The sequence below is a fragment of the Rana temporaria genome, chromosome 8 (assembly GCF_905171775.1).
Source record: "Rana temporaria chromosome 8, aRanTem1.1, whole genome shotgun sequence".
Lineage (NCBI taxonomy): Eukaryota > Metazoa > Chordata > Amphibia > Anura > Ranidae > Rana > Rana temporaria.
In genome coordinates, this window is record NC_053496.1 from 124990077 (window position 1) to 125006367 (window position 16291).

The following is a 16291-nucleotide window of genomic DNA, read 5'->3' on the forward strand; positions in this document are numbered from 1 at the left end:
TACCCTGTTCAAAATAAAAATGTATGACTTTAGATATACTTTAGGCAAACACTAAGACCACAGGGAAGAAGTCAGGCTTTATGCTGTTGTGAAATAAAATATCTGGTTATAGCCCAAACATTCCTCTTCAATAATTGGAGATATGCAATACAAGATGTAGGGTCATATTAGACATATGGTCTTGAGAAGTTATACAATTTCACTGCTTAAATTCCAAGCTCACAATTATTCAACTGAAAAATATAAATGTTCTTGCTCGACATCAAATGCTCAGAAGGTAACTGCTCGACACGGTCTATATAGTTTAGTAGACCTACATTCAAAGCCAATTCAACCCATAGAAATCCGAAGATGAGCATCAATGAGAATATTATTTAATTCTCTGTCCCCCTGGTAAAAAAAACTTAAGCGTGTTGATAGAAGACCAGGCGGCCTCAGATCGGTTTGCACCGATTGATGCTGGTTAAGGTATATTGGGCTACATAACGATTCCACTATGGGGGCCTCTCCAATATTCATTGTGTGTATGTCTGCCCTCTACTGGCCTAGAGAGTAACTGGAATTCCACCTAGCATGTGCCGGTTAAAGTTTTGGCTGGTTTTGAACAACCATGCACTCTATATAAAATGATCTATCCCCTTCGGAAGATTGCTATCGAAACTGATTGGGCTCATCCACGTGAACATGTCTGTATGTATCTGTATTTTTGTGGCTCTGTGTGCCCTTTAACCACTTAAGGACCGCCTCCTGCACATACACGTCTGCAGAATGACAGGGCTGGGCACAAGCACGTACCTGTACGTCCTCTAAGTGCCGAGGGTTGCGCCCGCGACCCGGTCCGAAGCTCTGTGACCGCCGACCCGATCGCCGCTGGAGTCCTGCGATCGGTCCCCGGAGCTGAAGAACGAGGAGAGCTGTGTGTAAACACAGCTTCCCCGTTCTTCACTGTGGCGCGGTCATTGATCAAGTGTTCCCTGATATAGGGAAGCACGATCAATGACGTCACATGTCCAGCCCCGCCCCCCTACAGTTAGAAACACATATGAGGTCACACTTAACCCCTTCAGCACCCCCTAGTGGTTAACTCCCAAACGGCAATTGTCATTTTCACAGTAAACAATGCATTTTTATAGCATTTTTTGCTGTGAAAATGACAATTGTCCCAAAAATGTGTCAAAACTGTCCGATGTGTCCGCCATAATGTCGCGGTCACGAAAAAAAACAAAAAAAAAAAAAAACGCTGATCCATTAGTAGTAAAAAAAATAAAATAATAAAAATGCAATAAAATTATCCCCTATTTTGTAAACCAATCGATAAACACTTATTGCAATTTTTTTTTTTTTTTACCAAAAATAGGTAGAAGAATACGTATCGGCCTAAACTGAGGAAAAAAATCGTTTTTTTATATATATTTTTGGGGGGTATTTATTATAGCAAAAAGGAGAAAATATTGAATTTTTTTCAAAATTGTCGCTCTATTTTTGTTTATAGCGCAAAAAATAAAAAACCGTAGAGGTGATCAAATACCACCAAAAGAAAGCTCTATTTGTGGGGAAAAAAAGGACGCCAATTTTGTTTGGGAGCCACGTCGCACGACTGCGCAATTGTCAGTTAAATCGACACAGTGCCGAATCGCAAAAACTGGCCAGGTCCTTTACCTGCATTTTGGTCCGGGTCTTAAGTGGTTAAAATCGGACTGCCCACTTTTTTTGTGTTACATGTTCTAGGGATGATGACATGCAGAAGTATTGAGTATTCCTGTATTTTGGTTTTGAGCGGTTGCACGTGCCTAGTAGTGGAATGGGAAGTAGGCTGCTGGGGACCATCAGGAAAGAAACTGACAGACTGATGCAATTTAAGTGTTCCGATGAGAAAAGTTGCAGAGTCTGCATCCTTCCAGAAGTCATTAACCCTTAGGGATCTTGCCAAAATGCATTTTCTTAAACGTACATTATAAGACACAGGCAAGGTATTACCCCTTTTACATTACATTTAATTACTTCAATGAATGCTTGGTGACCTAGGTCTGATATTGTATGTAGTGCCGGCTGGATATTTGACATGTCCTATATGGGACAGGCAAATTACTATCTAACTTATTGTTATGATCATGTAACTTTGTATATACTTGCACCTTGACTAGACTGTATTTCCCCGACCAACATGGTGAAATTATTACATCCCACATTTTTCATGTGGTTTTATTAGTTAACATTTATTAGATAACTTTCCTTATCCTTAAATTGTCTATTATCTACCATTATGATCCATGTATCCCTAACCTTGTTACTTAGATTATTGTTCTAATGTTCACCCTCATCGCCTCGGGAATATCAGCTTTTGTCTACAGGTGTAATTTAGTGGTGATCCTTTCCCACACCATTTTTTTAATTCTCTTCATATATACTAACCTACTGCATTCCAACTTAGCTACCTTGTTATCTTCAACAACTATGGGCATTATATAAATACACTTTTGTATCACTTTGTCCCAATTCTGGGACTATTCACAATGTATCACTTCGGTTAGTTTTGTATTCACATCTAAACAACCGTTCTCTCTTTCACCCTTTCTATTCTTATCACCTTCACTTATTCAATTAACATTCACCACAAGACACTATAATTATCTAGTTATTATGATTAAATTATTATAGCTCAATTTAAGCACATCCTGGGTTCTGTGCAATAGGGGATATCAGTCTTGGTTGCCCCATAAGGCTTAGCCTCTCCAGTTTCTTAATTTTCACTTTATTTTTTATTTTCACCACCCTATTGCACTATATCACATGTTTTCTTTTATTTATCCCCCGCCCTCTTGCAGGTTCTTTTTTGCAATGGCAGCTGTCATTATTGATCAATATTCCAGGTCGCCATAAATTAGCAATCATGTTTGTGGGATTCATACCCCCACTTATTATACTTACCCCCTTGTTTTTTACTGTATTATCATGATGTTTATTTTTGTTACCATATTACCCCTTGAGTGCATTGTGTGCGGTCCCGGGGTGCCCGTGCTTCCCCACTGCGGCGGACATGTGTTTCCCCTGGAGGGGGTGTGTTTCCCTTCCCCCCCCCCACCCTCTCTTGCTCCCCCGGCTGGGCGTCTAGCCCGCTGGCCTAGGTGGAGCGCGCTTGCACAGGAGGGCTAATTGCGCACCTGTGCAGTGCGGGGAAACTGACCCGGTGACGTCACGGCGCCGTCAATTGGCGGCGTAGGTGATGTCTCCGGGTTGGGGTAGCTCATTTAAGGGCCGTCTGGCCCCCGGATGAGTCGAGTGGATCTCGCCTCTTGTGGCTCCCGGTCTGGGCAGTGACAGGTCTGGAGTCTAACGGCAACCTTGGGGATCCTCTTGGATGTACGTGCAGTCCCTTGTTTCAATGGTTCTGTCCATGCACTACAGTGCATTGTCTCCGTTTTGGGTACTTCCATGGATGACACAACACTGGTTCTCACCAGTAATTTTGGACTTCATTTTAACACTGCACCACCTTTGATCCCCTCACATTGCCACGCTCCTGTAACCAGCCTGCTGCCTTATTGTACCGAGACTATCCCATCCTCCACCATGGCTTGGCTTTCAAATTCCACGGATGTAACTACCGTGGTAAGCATTATCTTTGGCATAATTCCCAACCAAATTCCCCTTTCTCTCACCTCATCCTTCCCCTCCCATCCCATCCCCCTCCCCCCCCCTGCTTTTATCCCCCCCCCCCATTCCCCTTGGTTGTCCCTTCTCCCCCTTTTCAATTTTCTCCCCCCCCCCCCCCACTATTCATCCTCCCTTTCTTTTTCTCTTCCTTTTTTCTCCTTCTTTTCTCCTTTTTCCTTCATTCTATCCTTTACCACTCAGTCCTTACCCAATCTTGCCTGTTCCTTACCTATCAACAATCCGCCACCTCCCTCCCTCCTTCCCTACCAAAACAACCAATCTGGTTTATATATCTATACATTTATTACACTGTTATGCCCATATTCAGATTTCCACTACCAATACCCCCATGCCCGCCGTGGGGGGAACCATCCTTCGGGCGCCCTGGTTCTGTGCCTTATCAATTCACTCATGTGGTAAGTTTTTATTCCCTTGTACATTACATATTGTACTGCTGAAATGTATTATATATGTTTATTCTACTATATAATTCACAGATTGGTTTCCTGATGAAGCGGTGAACCTCCGCGAAACTAGTCGACCATGACCAACTGTTGATATATATATATATATTTGTTTTGTCTATTTTAATAATAAATTCCCCCTTTTTTTATCTATTCCTGTTTTATATTGTTTCATCTGTACCGAGATAGTCCCGCTTCTACTCAACTGTGTGGGCTGTTGTGGGTTCAGCCTCAGCAACTGTTCCCCTCCCCCCATGCTCCCCATTTTTCGCAATTAACTGGGATGATGGTACATTACGTTTACATATTATTGTTTATATGAGGCTATACTCTCAATTTTGTCTACACAGGCAAGGTATTCATATACTATGTGTTATAGGCCTGTATCTTCAGGTGATCTGACATTGGCAAGCTTTTGAGGACACGTCCCTGGGTGCCTCTCCTAGCACCTTACCCCACTCTGAGTCCTAAATTTTGTAGCAAGCATTGCAAAGTAACAGGAAGAGTTTAAGGAGGGTAGCCTGTGTCCTGTGTTGCACAAAAATGGAATTTACAGATGACACAAAATTCTTCTTATTGGCTATCCCCAAGCAATGAAAATAAGTGTGGTCAACAACTAGGAAAACATAACTGTGCCAACATGTCCAAAAAAAAGTATAAACGCCCCAGGTTCAGAGTATTACTGCAAGAAGCTTGTGGATGAAGGATGATAGAACAATATCCTCAATAAGATGGAATGTCAACACAGAAGGGAGAGTCAACAGTGCAATACAACCTTGTTGTGAAGTATAAGGTCTTTTCACAGGCAAGAGCTTCAAATTCACAGACATATTTGACAGACCTGACGTTCACCAGAAAGGCTACTTTTCGGGCATGAACCTCCAAGGAAAATCCCTTGATGGGTTCAAAGTGTAGCTTCTGAAGGCAAAGTGGGCCTGGTAGGAGAAAAACCTTGAATAACGGAATAAGTGAATGAGAAGCAAAGTAGGTGTTCTGGTCTTTACCAAGGTATAAATCACAGACTCAAGTCTCTATCCGTTAAGACATGGGTTGAAATAACCATACCCATTAAAGCAATAAACTGTAAAGCAGAGTACAATACAAGGCCTTAAGATAGCAGATCTGGTCTAAGAGGAGGCCAGGGGTCATCTGCAAGAAGCCTATGCTTGTCTGTGTACCAGGTTCTTCTGGACAAGTTTGGTGCCATGAGAATCACAGTCTTCCTCTCTTGCTATATTTTGTGAAGCAGGTAAAGGCACAATGCTCAGTAAAGGCATAGATTAGCTGGAACAAAGGATAGCTTGGGCAGCCGAGGCCAGAGCAGGAGATTCCCTGGCACTGGATAGAGCGGTTGTTTCTTGTTCCTGAAGGCTACGGCATCCACGTCTCTCACTTTTGGCATATCAAACTGAAAACATCTCAATGAAGAGACCATGCCCCCTGGTCCAAGTGGTTGCAGTTGAGATATAATCTGCCTGCCAGTTCTTTGGACTGGGAGTTTATGTTCACAAGAGGATCTGGTTTGCTTCCTTCATTGCAGTCAGGCTCCTCGTGCCTCATTGATGGATGATGTATGCCACTGTTCTGGCATCACTGACTGTACCCAAATTGTTTGTCCCTTTAGAAGGGGGGGGTGGAGTTAAGTGCTGGAGGGATAGCCAGACAGTTCTGAGCTCCAAGATTTTAAAGTGGTACAGAAGCCTTAAGGTTTTTCACCTTAATGCATTCTATACATTAAATAAGGTGAAAAACCTATCCTGCAGCTTCCTCGTCACCACTTTTTCATTCCTGAGCCCAACCTGATCCAGCGACGTGCATGACCCACCATGGTCTTCCTCCTCATTGGGCAGCTTGATAGCAGCTGTCAATCAAATGCTGTGACACAGAAGTGGGGGAGCAAGGCATAGTCCCACTGTCAACGGACGCAGCAGCGGAACTCGGGAGAGAGCGTGCACAGGTGTTCCCATGGAGAGCAACTTTACATGGGGGCCTGGAGCACTGGTGTGGGGGGGGGGGCGAACAGAAAAGGATCAGGGCTGCTCTGTGCAAAACCATTCAACATGGCAGATTAGTATCTACCAGGACAAGGAATTTATTGTTTGAGGTTAAGCTGGAGAATTCTTGAGTGGAATTGGGCGGAAAAAAACACCACTTCAAAAAGGAGGCCACCATTAGACCTGGATCTTACTATGGGATTTCTTTTGGATCTCAGCTATAGGGCATGAGCTTCTAGAGAAAAACTTCTCTGGAATGTATCCAGGACCAGACCTAGATACTCTAGGCACAACAGACTGGAGAGCAGATTTTTTTATTTATTTTTTTCCCGCCGATAACCCAGCCAAAGGCCTGAAGCCTTGATTTGTCGTTTGGACATTCACCGAGAGTTGCAAGATGAAACCTCCAGAAGAAGATTGTCTAGATAGCCTGTCACTTGGATGCCTTAAGTTCTGTGATGAACTAGAAGTGGTCATCTTCCACTGCAAAGCAAAAAAAAGAAATGCTAATGAGGAGGGCAAATTGGAACATAGGTTTTTTGGAACATGTTAATAAGCCTTTTGGATATCTTTAGAGACAATTAGTTCCCCCTCTTTTTTTTTTCATGGGTTCCCCTTTACTCAGGCGATTAATGACCTTGCAGATTACATTTGAAACTTCGGAACGTGAAGGAACTGGACATTTAATTTTAGTAAATATAAAACTTCTAAATATTTTTTTCCATCAGCAGTATATTGCAGTCTTGCGATTTCTATCAGTTCCTGGTGAAGTTTGTAGGAGGAGTTTTCATACTGCACTGAGCTGTCCTACGAGGCTGCAGGGCTCCTGACCTTCTGTCTGGACAGTACAGTACAGTTTGTTGGAAGAAAACATAAGTGCATCTAGTTAACTGCGATCCAACAAGCCAGCTACAGGAGATGGTATACCCATGTGGGGTACTCAAAGTATGAGGGATAGAGATGTGTCCAGTAGGAGAATGCAGTAGCAAGGTTTAGACTAGACTGCAATGAATCCTTGTGGAGAATGGGTTGGAGGAAGCACCCAAGTACCTTATAAAAAGGGACAGGTGGCGTTAAAGCGGGCCAGCCTGAAAATGTTTACACTGTAAAGCGAATACATTCCAAACATAGTCCCACTTTACACAGTAAAGATCACACAGGGTGTCCTTATCTTACCCGTTCATGATGTTGGACTGTATTTAAAGTCCATGTTTCACCCGTCAAGGTAGCCAAACCCCCCAAGGGGGTCTTCAGGGGCTGGGTTCCATAGCAAGGGACTATGACCCTGGACTTGTATAGCACTCAGCGGCTAACTCACCATGTTGCTTCAAGTGCAAGGTTAGCGCCCCATGAAAAATCCAGTGCCCAAAGCAACATTACAGGCTATACCCACAGCATGGAGTCTGGGTACATCTCCCAAAGTTTCACCAAGGTTACACTGCTTCTGTTAAGGCATTAGAAGGCAGTGAGGGTGAGAGAAGAATTCTTGAGAAATTAAAGGAAAACAAAAACTAGTGAATTTCTTCTGGAAGGAGAAGAGGTCCATTACCTACAAACACTAGCAAAACACTTCCAGTAGCAGGGTAGGCTTATAGGGGAGGCGCTTAAGTGGGGAGCAAGTGTTCAAAAGCTTGCCAGTGTCCAGTCACCTGAAGGTAGGAACCTATAGACAGCTGTCTTCCTTACCGTACAATTAACATATCAGAGGAGATAAACTATGTTCTCATAGAACATACCAACTAGAAAAAAAACAGAGGCATGCTGGGAGTGGGAGGGATGTTCTTACAGCTTTGGTTCACCAGTGTTCAATTTTATGAAGGCAGAAGCATAATCCTTATGTGCCTGAAAACTCGTCCTGTGTCCCATAATTATGATTAAGGCATACATACTTTTTCAAACACTACCAAATATATGGGCTAGACATACAAAATAAATATATAAAATATTGTTTGTTTCTAAGGATCTCTGCTTTACAGATCAAATTTCCTTCAAAGCTATATAAAAACAGTAACATAATTTTTAACTCCGTAATTAGAGCTCAAAACCTAGCAAACAGTAGAATATATATATATATATATATATATATATATATATATATATATATATATATATATATATATATATATATATATATATATATATATATATAAAATATATTTGACCTGCTTTGCATGCATTTTTTTCGTTACCATGTACAGCTACTCTGGACTCATGCACTACTACATAATCCATCCAAAGTCTGCAGATTCCTATGACAAGTTCCTATAGAGCAGCATGCACAGTGGACTTCCAATTGGCATCAGAACTCTTAGGGCTTGTTCACAACAGGTGAGTGGTGAAAGCATGTTTAACACAAAGGTGCATAGAAAAGAAAATGTTCATTTATTGACCCTGTTCGAATCATACATTTGCATAAAAATGCATGCATTTTTTTACATTGCATAATGTACGTCTTTTTACTTAAAAAAAAAAAAAAAAAGAAGAAGGGAAACGGCTCAAATTCACTGCACCACTCAAAGACAAATGCACCACAATGTGAGTCATATAGTACATAGCACACGTAGGCTTGTGTGAATAGGCCCCAAGTTCTTGCCTAAACCCTGTCCTGCTCTGCTAAACAACCCCCAATCAGCTATTAACACCAAAAATAGTTAAATCTGAGTGCTGCAAAAAGGGCCAGTGGCCATTTCCCAGGGTACAAGGTAGCTGACCTGTTGTCACCAGTGATGCAAGCAGCACATGTTCCGGTAGGCTGCTCGCTCTGTTCATAGTAGCGGGCATCAACATGAGCCTCCTCAGCCTTCTTCTTCAAGATCTCTGCAAACTTATCTGTTCCAATGCATCCAAAAAACGTTGCCACTTTATACGGCTTCTGAATCATCCACTGCAAAAAAAGAAAATTCCAGAGATTGATTATTAAAACAAAAATAGGTATAAAAATTATTTAACTGTCTTACACGCAAAGCAAGGGCAGGATAAAAGTCATTAAGCAGGAGAAAATTGTAAAGGCCACCGTTTTATTTCTGTGTTTATAACCAACATTTAAAGGGCTGATTGGAAACGCAGACATCCAAACAAAAAAAAAAAAACATACCTTTACAACTTTTTATCCAGCTTTAGTGACTTGCCTTTGCCCAGCCTAAGTTGCAATACTGAACAAGGAAAGATAGCTATCAGCACCGGTACACAGTTTTTAAAGAAAACTTTATAACAAATAGTTAAGCCAAGCTTTGCTCAGACAATGAGAGAAGAACCTGGCAAAGGATGTACATATTGCATGGGGAATCAGTGGATAAATCTTGTCAAGTATAAAGTTCTGGCAGAGGAGTGTGGTATACTTCTGCTAAGAAGAATGAGGGAAGGGAAGTGGTTTGGGAAGTTTTGTTTAAAATATTTCCTTACCTCTTTAAAAGGGAATGTATTGTTTTGCATTTTGCTCACCTACCTTGCCCCCAAACTTAAAGTGGTTGTAAAGGCAAAGTTTTTTACCTTCATGCATTCTATGAATGACTGTAAAAAACATTTGTGCTGCAGTACCCCACTAATACTTACCTGAGCACCCTTTCAATCCAGCAATGACTACTAGAGCCTTGCCTTTGTTTTTTTTATTGTTTATAAAAACATAAACAAACATTATACAGGTGTATTATCCTAGCGGGGACTTGCACACCTAGTTGGCTTTTGGCAGCAGCGGAAGCCATTGGCTCACGCTGCTGTCAATCACAGCCAGTGAGCCATTTAGGAGATGGAGGGGGCCTAGCCACAGCTTTCTGTGAATGGAGACACAGAGCCGCGGCTTGGAAACACCCAGAGCAAGATGCAGGAGGGAGGGGCCAGGAGCGCCAAAAGAGGAGTGTGACGGTATTAGAATGATATCCCTGTCAAGCATTCCCTTCTCCCCATACAAGAACATCCCCTCCTGGAATCGCCATAATAAGCCACACATGCCAAGGCTTAATGCTGGAACAAGAGAGACTTTAATGACACAAAAACTCAGCTTATATGTGGTTACAACCTGTTAGGAACAATGAAATCTCCGCCCCCCCCCTCACACAGTGGGGTTTCCCATACAGATTATAGGAGACAAGTCGGAGCCGACCATGCAGACACATTTCTTTAGATAAAGACATCAGTGGAGTTAATTACTACACTGAAGCAATCAGAATAATTAACATACCACTTATCTAATCATTTAGCCTGATGATACAATACACATCTTTTAAGGGTAAACACAGATCTTCTTCACACAACACAATAGATCAATTAACGTTTAGAATAGTGAGGGGACATTAGCACTTCAATAACCTGTTAGAGGAATGAATCACACATGAAATTCCTTTCTACCTCTAACACACATGGCTTGCAGGGAGCATTAAACTGAGACATATAGGCAAATGCATCACAATGGCCCCCCTTTTGCTCCCTGCTCCGGCAAACCCGGTTGGACCTTTCCTAGTCCAGTAGGGTTGACGGGTTCAGAGCTTTTAGTCCGAGGTTAACTCCGTTTGGCGTAACTGACCTCCCTTGGCAACTGCTTCCGACTCAGGTATGCCACCGGGTCGTCAGATCACACGGCGGTCAGTCCCCAAGTCTTTGTGTGATCTGCAGAGTCACTAGAAGTCAGTGTGAAGACGGCGAATGGGTCTGTGCGCCGCCATCTAGGTGTCCCGCTATGGGAGGGGGCAGGTTATGGCTCTGAAGTGACAATCACAGGAGATTCATAAAAAGAAAAAGTTATATTTGTTGAAATGCTGTAGCACTGGTGCTCAAGAGTTCGGGGGGGGGGATCAGTGCCCCATAGGGTCAGCCACCCTCTGCTCCCTCCGCAGCCGCCGGTTCTCCTCTGAGCTTTTCCAGCTCCATCTCCAGTTCATGGAGCCTGGGGGGGTCAGCCTGCTGTGACCTCAGGTGGTTGTTCTCCTCCTCCATGCGGCTTATGCACTCCTCCAGCTCTATGTACTCACGGATCAGCTCCTGCTTGCTCATGTCCTGCAGGCTCTCCATGTGGTCCTTCATCATCAGGAACTGGGTGGTGGTGTAAGGGGCCACCGGTGGGCCCTTGGCGAACATCTCGGCCCGCATCTGGGACGCCCGCTGCGACTCCCTCTCCTCCAGTCGCTTCTTCTCCTCCCAGGTCAGCTTGTTATACGGCTTCCAGGACCTCTTCTTCTTGGGGGGTAGCCGGCGGTGCCTCTTTCTGCCCAGCTCCCTCCAGGGCCCCTCCGGCTCATGGCTGTCGCCCATGACCAGCTGACAATGGTGTTCCCTGTTGTCCGTAAAACCAGATTGTACCGTGAGGACTTCGTAAATGGTGTCCAATGGTTCTTCCGGACCCAGCTCCTGGAGATCCCAAGCCGAGTCTACACAATGGGCTGCTGCTGGTGGGCGGTACCCAGGTTGAGACCAATTTGACCTGGTGTTGTCGTTCATGGGGCAATTCTGCTTGAAGTGACCCAGCTGTTTGCACCGGAAGCAGCGTTGTTCGTTGTCCTCCTGGCGTGGATAGCGAGGGCTAGATGTCATCGGTCTGTTAGGAGGTTGGTATCTAGCGGCTGGTGGGTGTGAGGGCACCGTTGGTCGTGGAGGTTGTACCCGTGGTGTGACCTGGTTTGTCTTGCGAGTATCCGCATATTCATCCGCCAACTTCGCGGCCTCTGGTAGAGTCATGGGCCTGCGATCTCTCACCCAATCTTTGACATCCGTCTGGATGTGATTGTAAAATTGCTCCAGGAGCATTAGTTGCAAAATGTCCTCTGCGGTGGTGGCCTGGCTGCTGTTAACCCAGTTAGAGGCCGACAGGGACAACTGGCATGCCCATTCCGCGTAAGAGTCTTTCGTGGTTTTGCGTGAGTCCCTGAACTTCTGTCGGTGGGACTCTGGGGTTACTGCATAACGAGCCAGGAGCGCTTCTTTAACCCTGGCGTAGCTATGGATATCCTGATCTGGCACGGTCCGGAAAGCATCAGAAGCTTTGCCTGACAGTTTGCCTGACAATATTGCAACCCACTCTCCTCTAGCTATTCGGTGCAGGTTACATTGTCTCTCAAAATCTACCAGGTAGTTATCAATTTCACAGTCCTTTTCATCAAAAGCTTTAAAAGCGCTAAACGGAATCTTCCTTGCGTCTGCTGTGCTGTACTCACTGTTTGGAGAATGTGCGGCTGCTTGTTGGACTGCTGCCAGTTTTAACTGTAGCTCTGCGTTTACTAACAGGTCCATCACTTTCAGCACCACATCCGGCGTTGGGTTCGGACCGAACCAAGCTAGCTTCTCTCTCATTAGCTTGTTGGTTGGCGACTCCTCCTGAATCACTGGTCTCTCCATCTCTTGTACTGCTGGCGTTGCTGCAATCCCGTCCTCCTGGTCTAGCTCCATTAATTCTGCTATGATGACCCGCTTGGCTTTGTTGCTAGCAATCCTTCCACGAACTTCCAGTAGTTCTTCCAGTGTCTGCTTGGAATCCGGGTGTAAAGGGGAATAGAAGGGAAAATCCCGCTGCTGCCAACCATTTGTGACGGTATTAGAATGATATCCCCGTCAAGCATTCCCTTCTCCCCATACAAGAACATCCCCTCCTGGAATCGCCATAATAAGCCACACATGCCAAGGCTTAATGCTGGAACAAGAGAGACTTTAATGACACAAAAACTCAGCTTATATGTGGTTACAACCTGTTAGGAACAATGAAATCTCGGCCCCCCCCCCCTCACACAGTGGGGTTTCCCATACAGATTATAGGAGACAAGTCGGAGCCGACCATGCAGACACATTTCTTTAGATAAAGACATCAGTGGAGTTAATTACTACACTGAAGCAATCAGAATAATTAACATACCACTTCTCTAATCATTTAGCCTGATGATACAATACACATCTTTTAAGGGTAAACACAGATCTTCTTCACACAACACAATAGATCAATTAACGTTTAGAATAGTGAGGGGACATTAGCACTTCAATAACCTGTTAGAGGAATGAATCACACATGAAATTCCTTTCTACCTCTAACACACATGGCTCGCAGGGAGCATTAAACTGAGACATATAGGCAAATGCATCACAAGTAGGATCTGGGCTGCTCTGTGCAAAACCACTGCACAGAGCAGGCAAATATAAAAAACAAACAAGACTTTAATATCACTTTAATCCAAACTGTACCCCAATCTCTCCTAGATACTTAACCACTTGCCTTTCACCCCCTTTCTGCCTAGGCCAATTTGCAGCTTTCAGTGCTGTCGCACTTTGAATGACAATTGCGCGGTCATGCAATACTACTCATATGAAATTATTTTTTTTGAGACAGAAAGAGCTTTCTTTTGGTGGCATTTAATCACCACTGGGGCTTATTGTTTAATGAACAAAAACAAAAAAAAAAAGTTCTTAGTTTCGGTTATAAAATTCTGTACAAAAGTATTTTTTCTCCTTCACTGGTGTGCATGAGGCAGCACTGGTGGGCACTGACTGGCAGCATTGGTGGGGCTGCACTGATCATCAGGACACTGACTGTGCAGATGTCCCCTAAATGGATTTGCTAGGTTTCAGCTTTTTCCTCTTAATCCATTTTCTGCATTAACCCCTTGGCGCCGGCACCTCCTGGTGATTAAAGGGGTTTAGGATGCCGGGAGGCGGGGTTTATAATCATGTGACCGCTGTGATTGGTGTAACATGAGTGGAAAGCTACCAATTGCAAGCAGCGTTCAAAAGTTTTCCCGCTAGCAGCTGGTAACTGTTGGGAGCACGCTCTTGCACAGCTGCTTTTGCAATACTGCAGGCAAATATGCAGCTGCTTGGCGCCAAGGCCCACATGCTGAGAGGCCGCATATTTGCTTTTGGCTAGCACCCAGAGGTTTAGACCCGGTTCACACTGGGGCGACACAACAGGCGGCTCAACCGCCTGACGTGTCGTGTCCCATTCAATACAATGGAACCATTCTAATAGGAGCGACGCAAGTCGCCCCGACTTAGAAAAAGGTTCCTGTACGACTTCGGGGGCGGCTCGGGGCAACCTGCATTGACTTCTATACAGAAGTCGTTTTGCAAATCGCCTCTGAAGTCGTCCTCAGGACGACTTGCAGAGTCGCCCCCGAAGTCGTGCCGCTGCTGTGTGAACCGACTATAAGGGTATATATTTTTTTTAAACTCCTGTTATCAGCTTCCCCCACAACAACCATAAATACTATTGAGTCAAATCTCGATCTAGCGGTGCTTACTCATACTCATACAATGCATACTATAGTGCACATTATGGACTTTATCTACACCATGTTAATGCACAAAGACACATTTGATATTTATATGTAATTTAATTTATAGGGAGCTAAAAAAAGTGTTTTGATATTTATAATTTTAATTGCTCTTCTTTTTTTTTTTCCGTCATGTGACCGTCACAGCACCAAATCAGAACTGGCCAGACACAGACTCGCACTAGAGAGCATACATCAGCAGAGTATTTGAAGCCCCTATCAAGGATCGTTCACTGCAGATGCCAAAGAACAGGGAAAGAACATGTGACCACACAACAGCACTGCAGGAATAAGGTATTGAGGATTAAGAAAAAAAAAAAAAAAAAAATACAATGCCATGTTATATAGGTATTATGTGAATGAGTTTTGGCATGGGATGGTATTGCAGGTGGTGGCTGCATCCGTTTTTTTCTTTGGCTTTCACCTGATGATCTGGCCAGTAACACACCTCCCGTATTAGTGAGACCACTCTGGAAGAATGAGCATAGGGGGCACAGCAGACTAGTAGAGTGTATTGTCAGTCTGGGGAGAGAAGAATATTAGGTGTACAAACAGATTTACAGTGGGGATCGAAAGTTTGGGCACCCCAGGTAAAAATTTGTATTAATGTGCATAACAAAGCCAATGAAAAGATGGAAAAATCTCCAAAAAGGCATCAAATTACAGGATTCTTATAATATATCAAAAAAAGTTAGATTTTATTTCCATGATTTACACTTTCAAAATTACAGAAAGCAAAAAAATGGCGCCTGCAAAAGTTTGGGCACCCTGCAGAGTTAATATCTTGTACTGCCCCCTTTGGCAAGTATCACAGCTTGTAAACGCTTTCTGGGCTGTCTGTCACGCACTGCTCTTTTAAGGTCTATCCATAGATTTTCAATTATGTTGAGGTCAGGAGATTGTGAAGGCCATGGCAAAACCTTCAGTTTACGCCTCTTGATGTAATCCCCCATGGATTTTGATGTGTGTTTAGGATCATTATCCATTTGTAGAAGCCATCCTCTCTTTAAAGCAGGGGTGAAACAATTCCATCCGGCCCCCCATGGGTTTGTAAAACAGCGCCGCCGATTGTCACATCCTATTGGCTGGAGGCTGGCGCCGGCTAACGGGGGCGGGCCGCAGGAGCGGAGTAAATGTATTGCTAAACACACGGACAATGAATGAATGATCATGGCGATCATCCATTCATTGTCGGTGTGTTTAGCAATACATTTACTCCGCTCCTGCGGCCCGCCCCCGTTAGCCGGCGCCAGCCTCCAGCCAATAGGATGATTGCACTGCAGCTGATGAGCTGCTCCCCTTGGTTTGCAGCCCCGCCCGGCGGCGGCGTGACGTCACTCACGGCAGGCGGGGATTACCATTCATGGCTGGGAGGAGCATAGAGAGGACGAGCCAGCGCCACCGACGAGGAACCATTTCTACAGCAGCAAGTAAGCCATAAATATGCTGACCGGATCATGACACACGGCGTATTTTTTTTTAATATGCAGCATAGCGGCGGGGGGAGGGGGTAAATGTCCTGCACAGTGCACAGGACATTAATACATAACTTACCATGACCAGTGCAGGACATTTAACCCCCTCCCCCCCCCCACATGCTGCATATTAAAAAATGCAGCATGTCGGGGGGGGGTAAATGTCCTGCACTGGTTATGGTAACTTATGTATTAATGTCCTGTGCACTGTGCAGGACATTTACCCCCTCCCCCCGCCGCTATGCTGCATATTAAAAAAAATCACAGACAGTCATCAAAGTTAATAATCTTCAGACTGCATCATTCTGTATGCAGTCTGAAGACTATTAACTGATGACTTTCTGTGATTTATTTAACATTCAGCATGGCGGCAGGGGGAGGGGGGTAAATGTCCTACCAACACAGTTGCACTGGTCATAGTAACTCATGTATTAATGTCCTGCACTGTGAGTTACCATGAC

The 16291-nt window shown here is 44.2% G+C and overlaps 1 protein-coding gene across 3 annotated transcripts in view; it reads right to left on the reverse strand.

Moving 5' to 3' along the window:
* The window catches only part of ADK (adenosine kinase), a 223684-nt gene that overhangs the window by 77370 nt on the left and 130023 nt on the right, over nt 1-16291 (reverse strand). For all 3 annotated transcript variants that reach the window (XM_040320662.1, XM_040320664.1, XM_040320663.1), the window contains exon 5: nt 8824-8996. In XM_040320662.1, coding sequence (XP_040176596.1) covers nt 8824-8996 — 173 coding nt within the window. The remainder of the gene's footprint in view (nt 1-8823; nt 8997-16291) is intronic.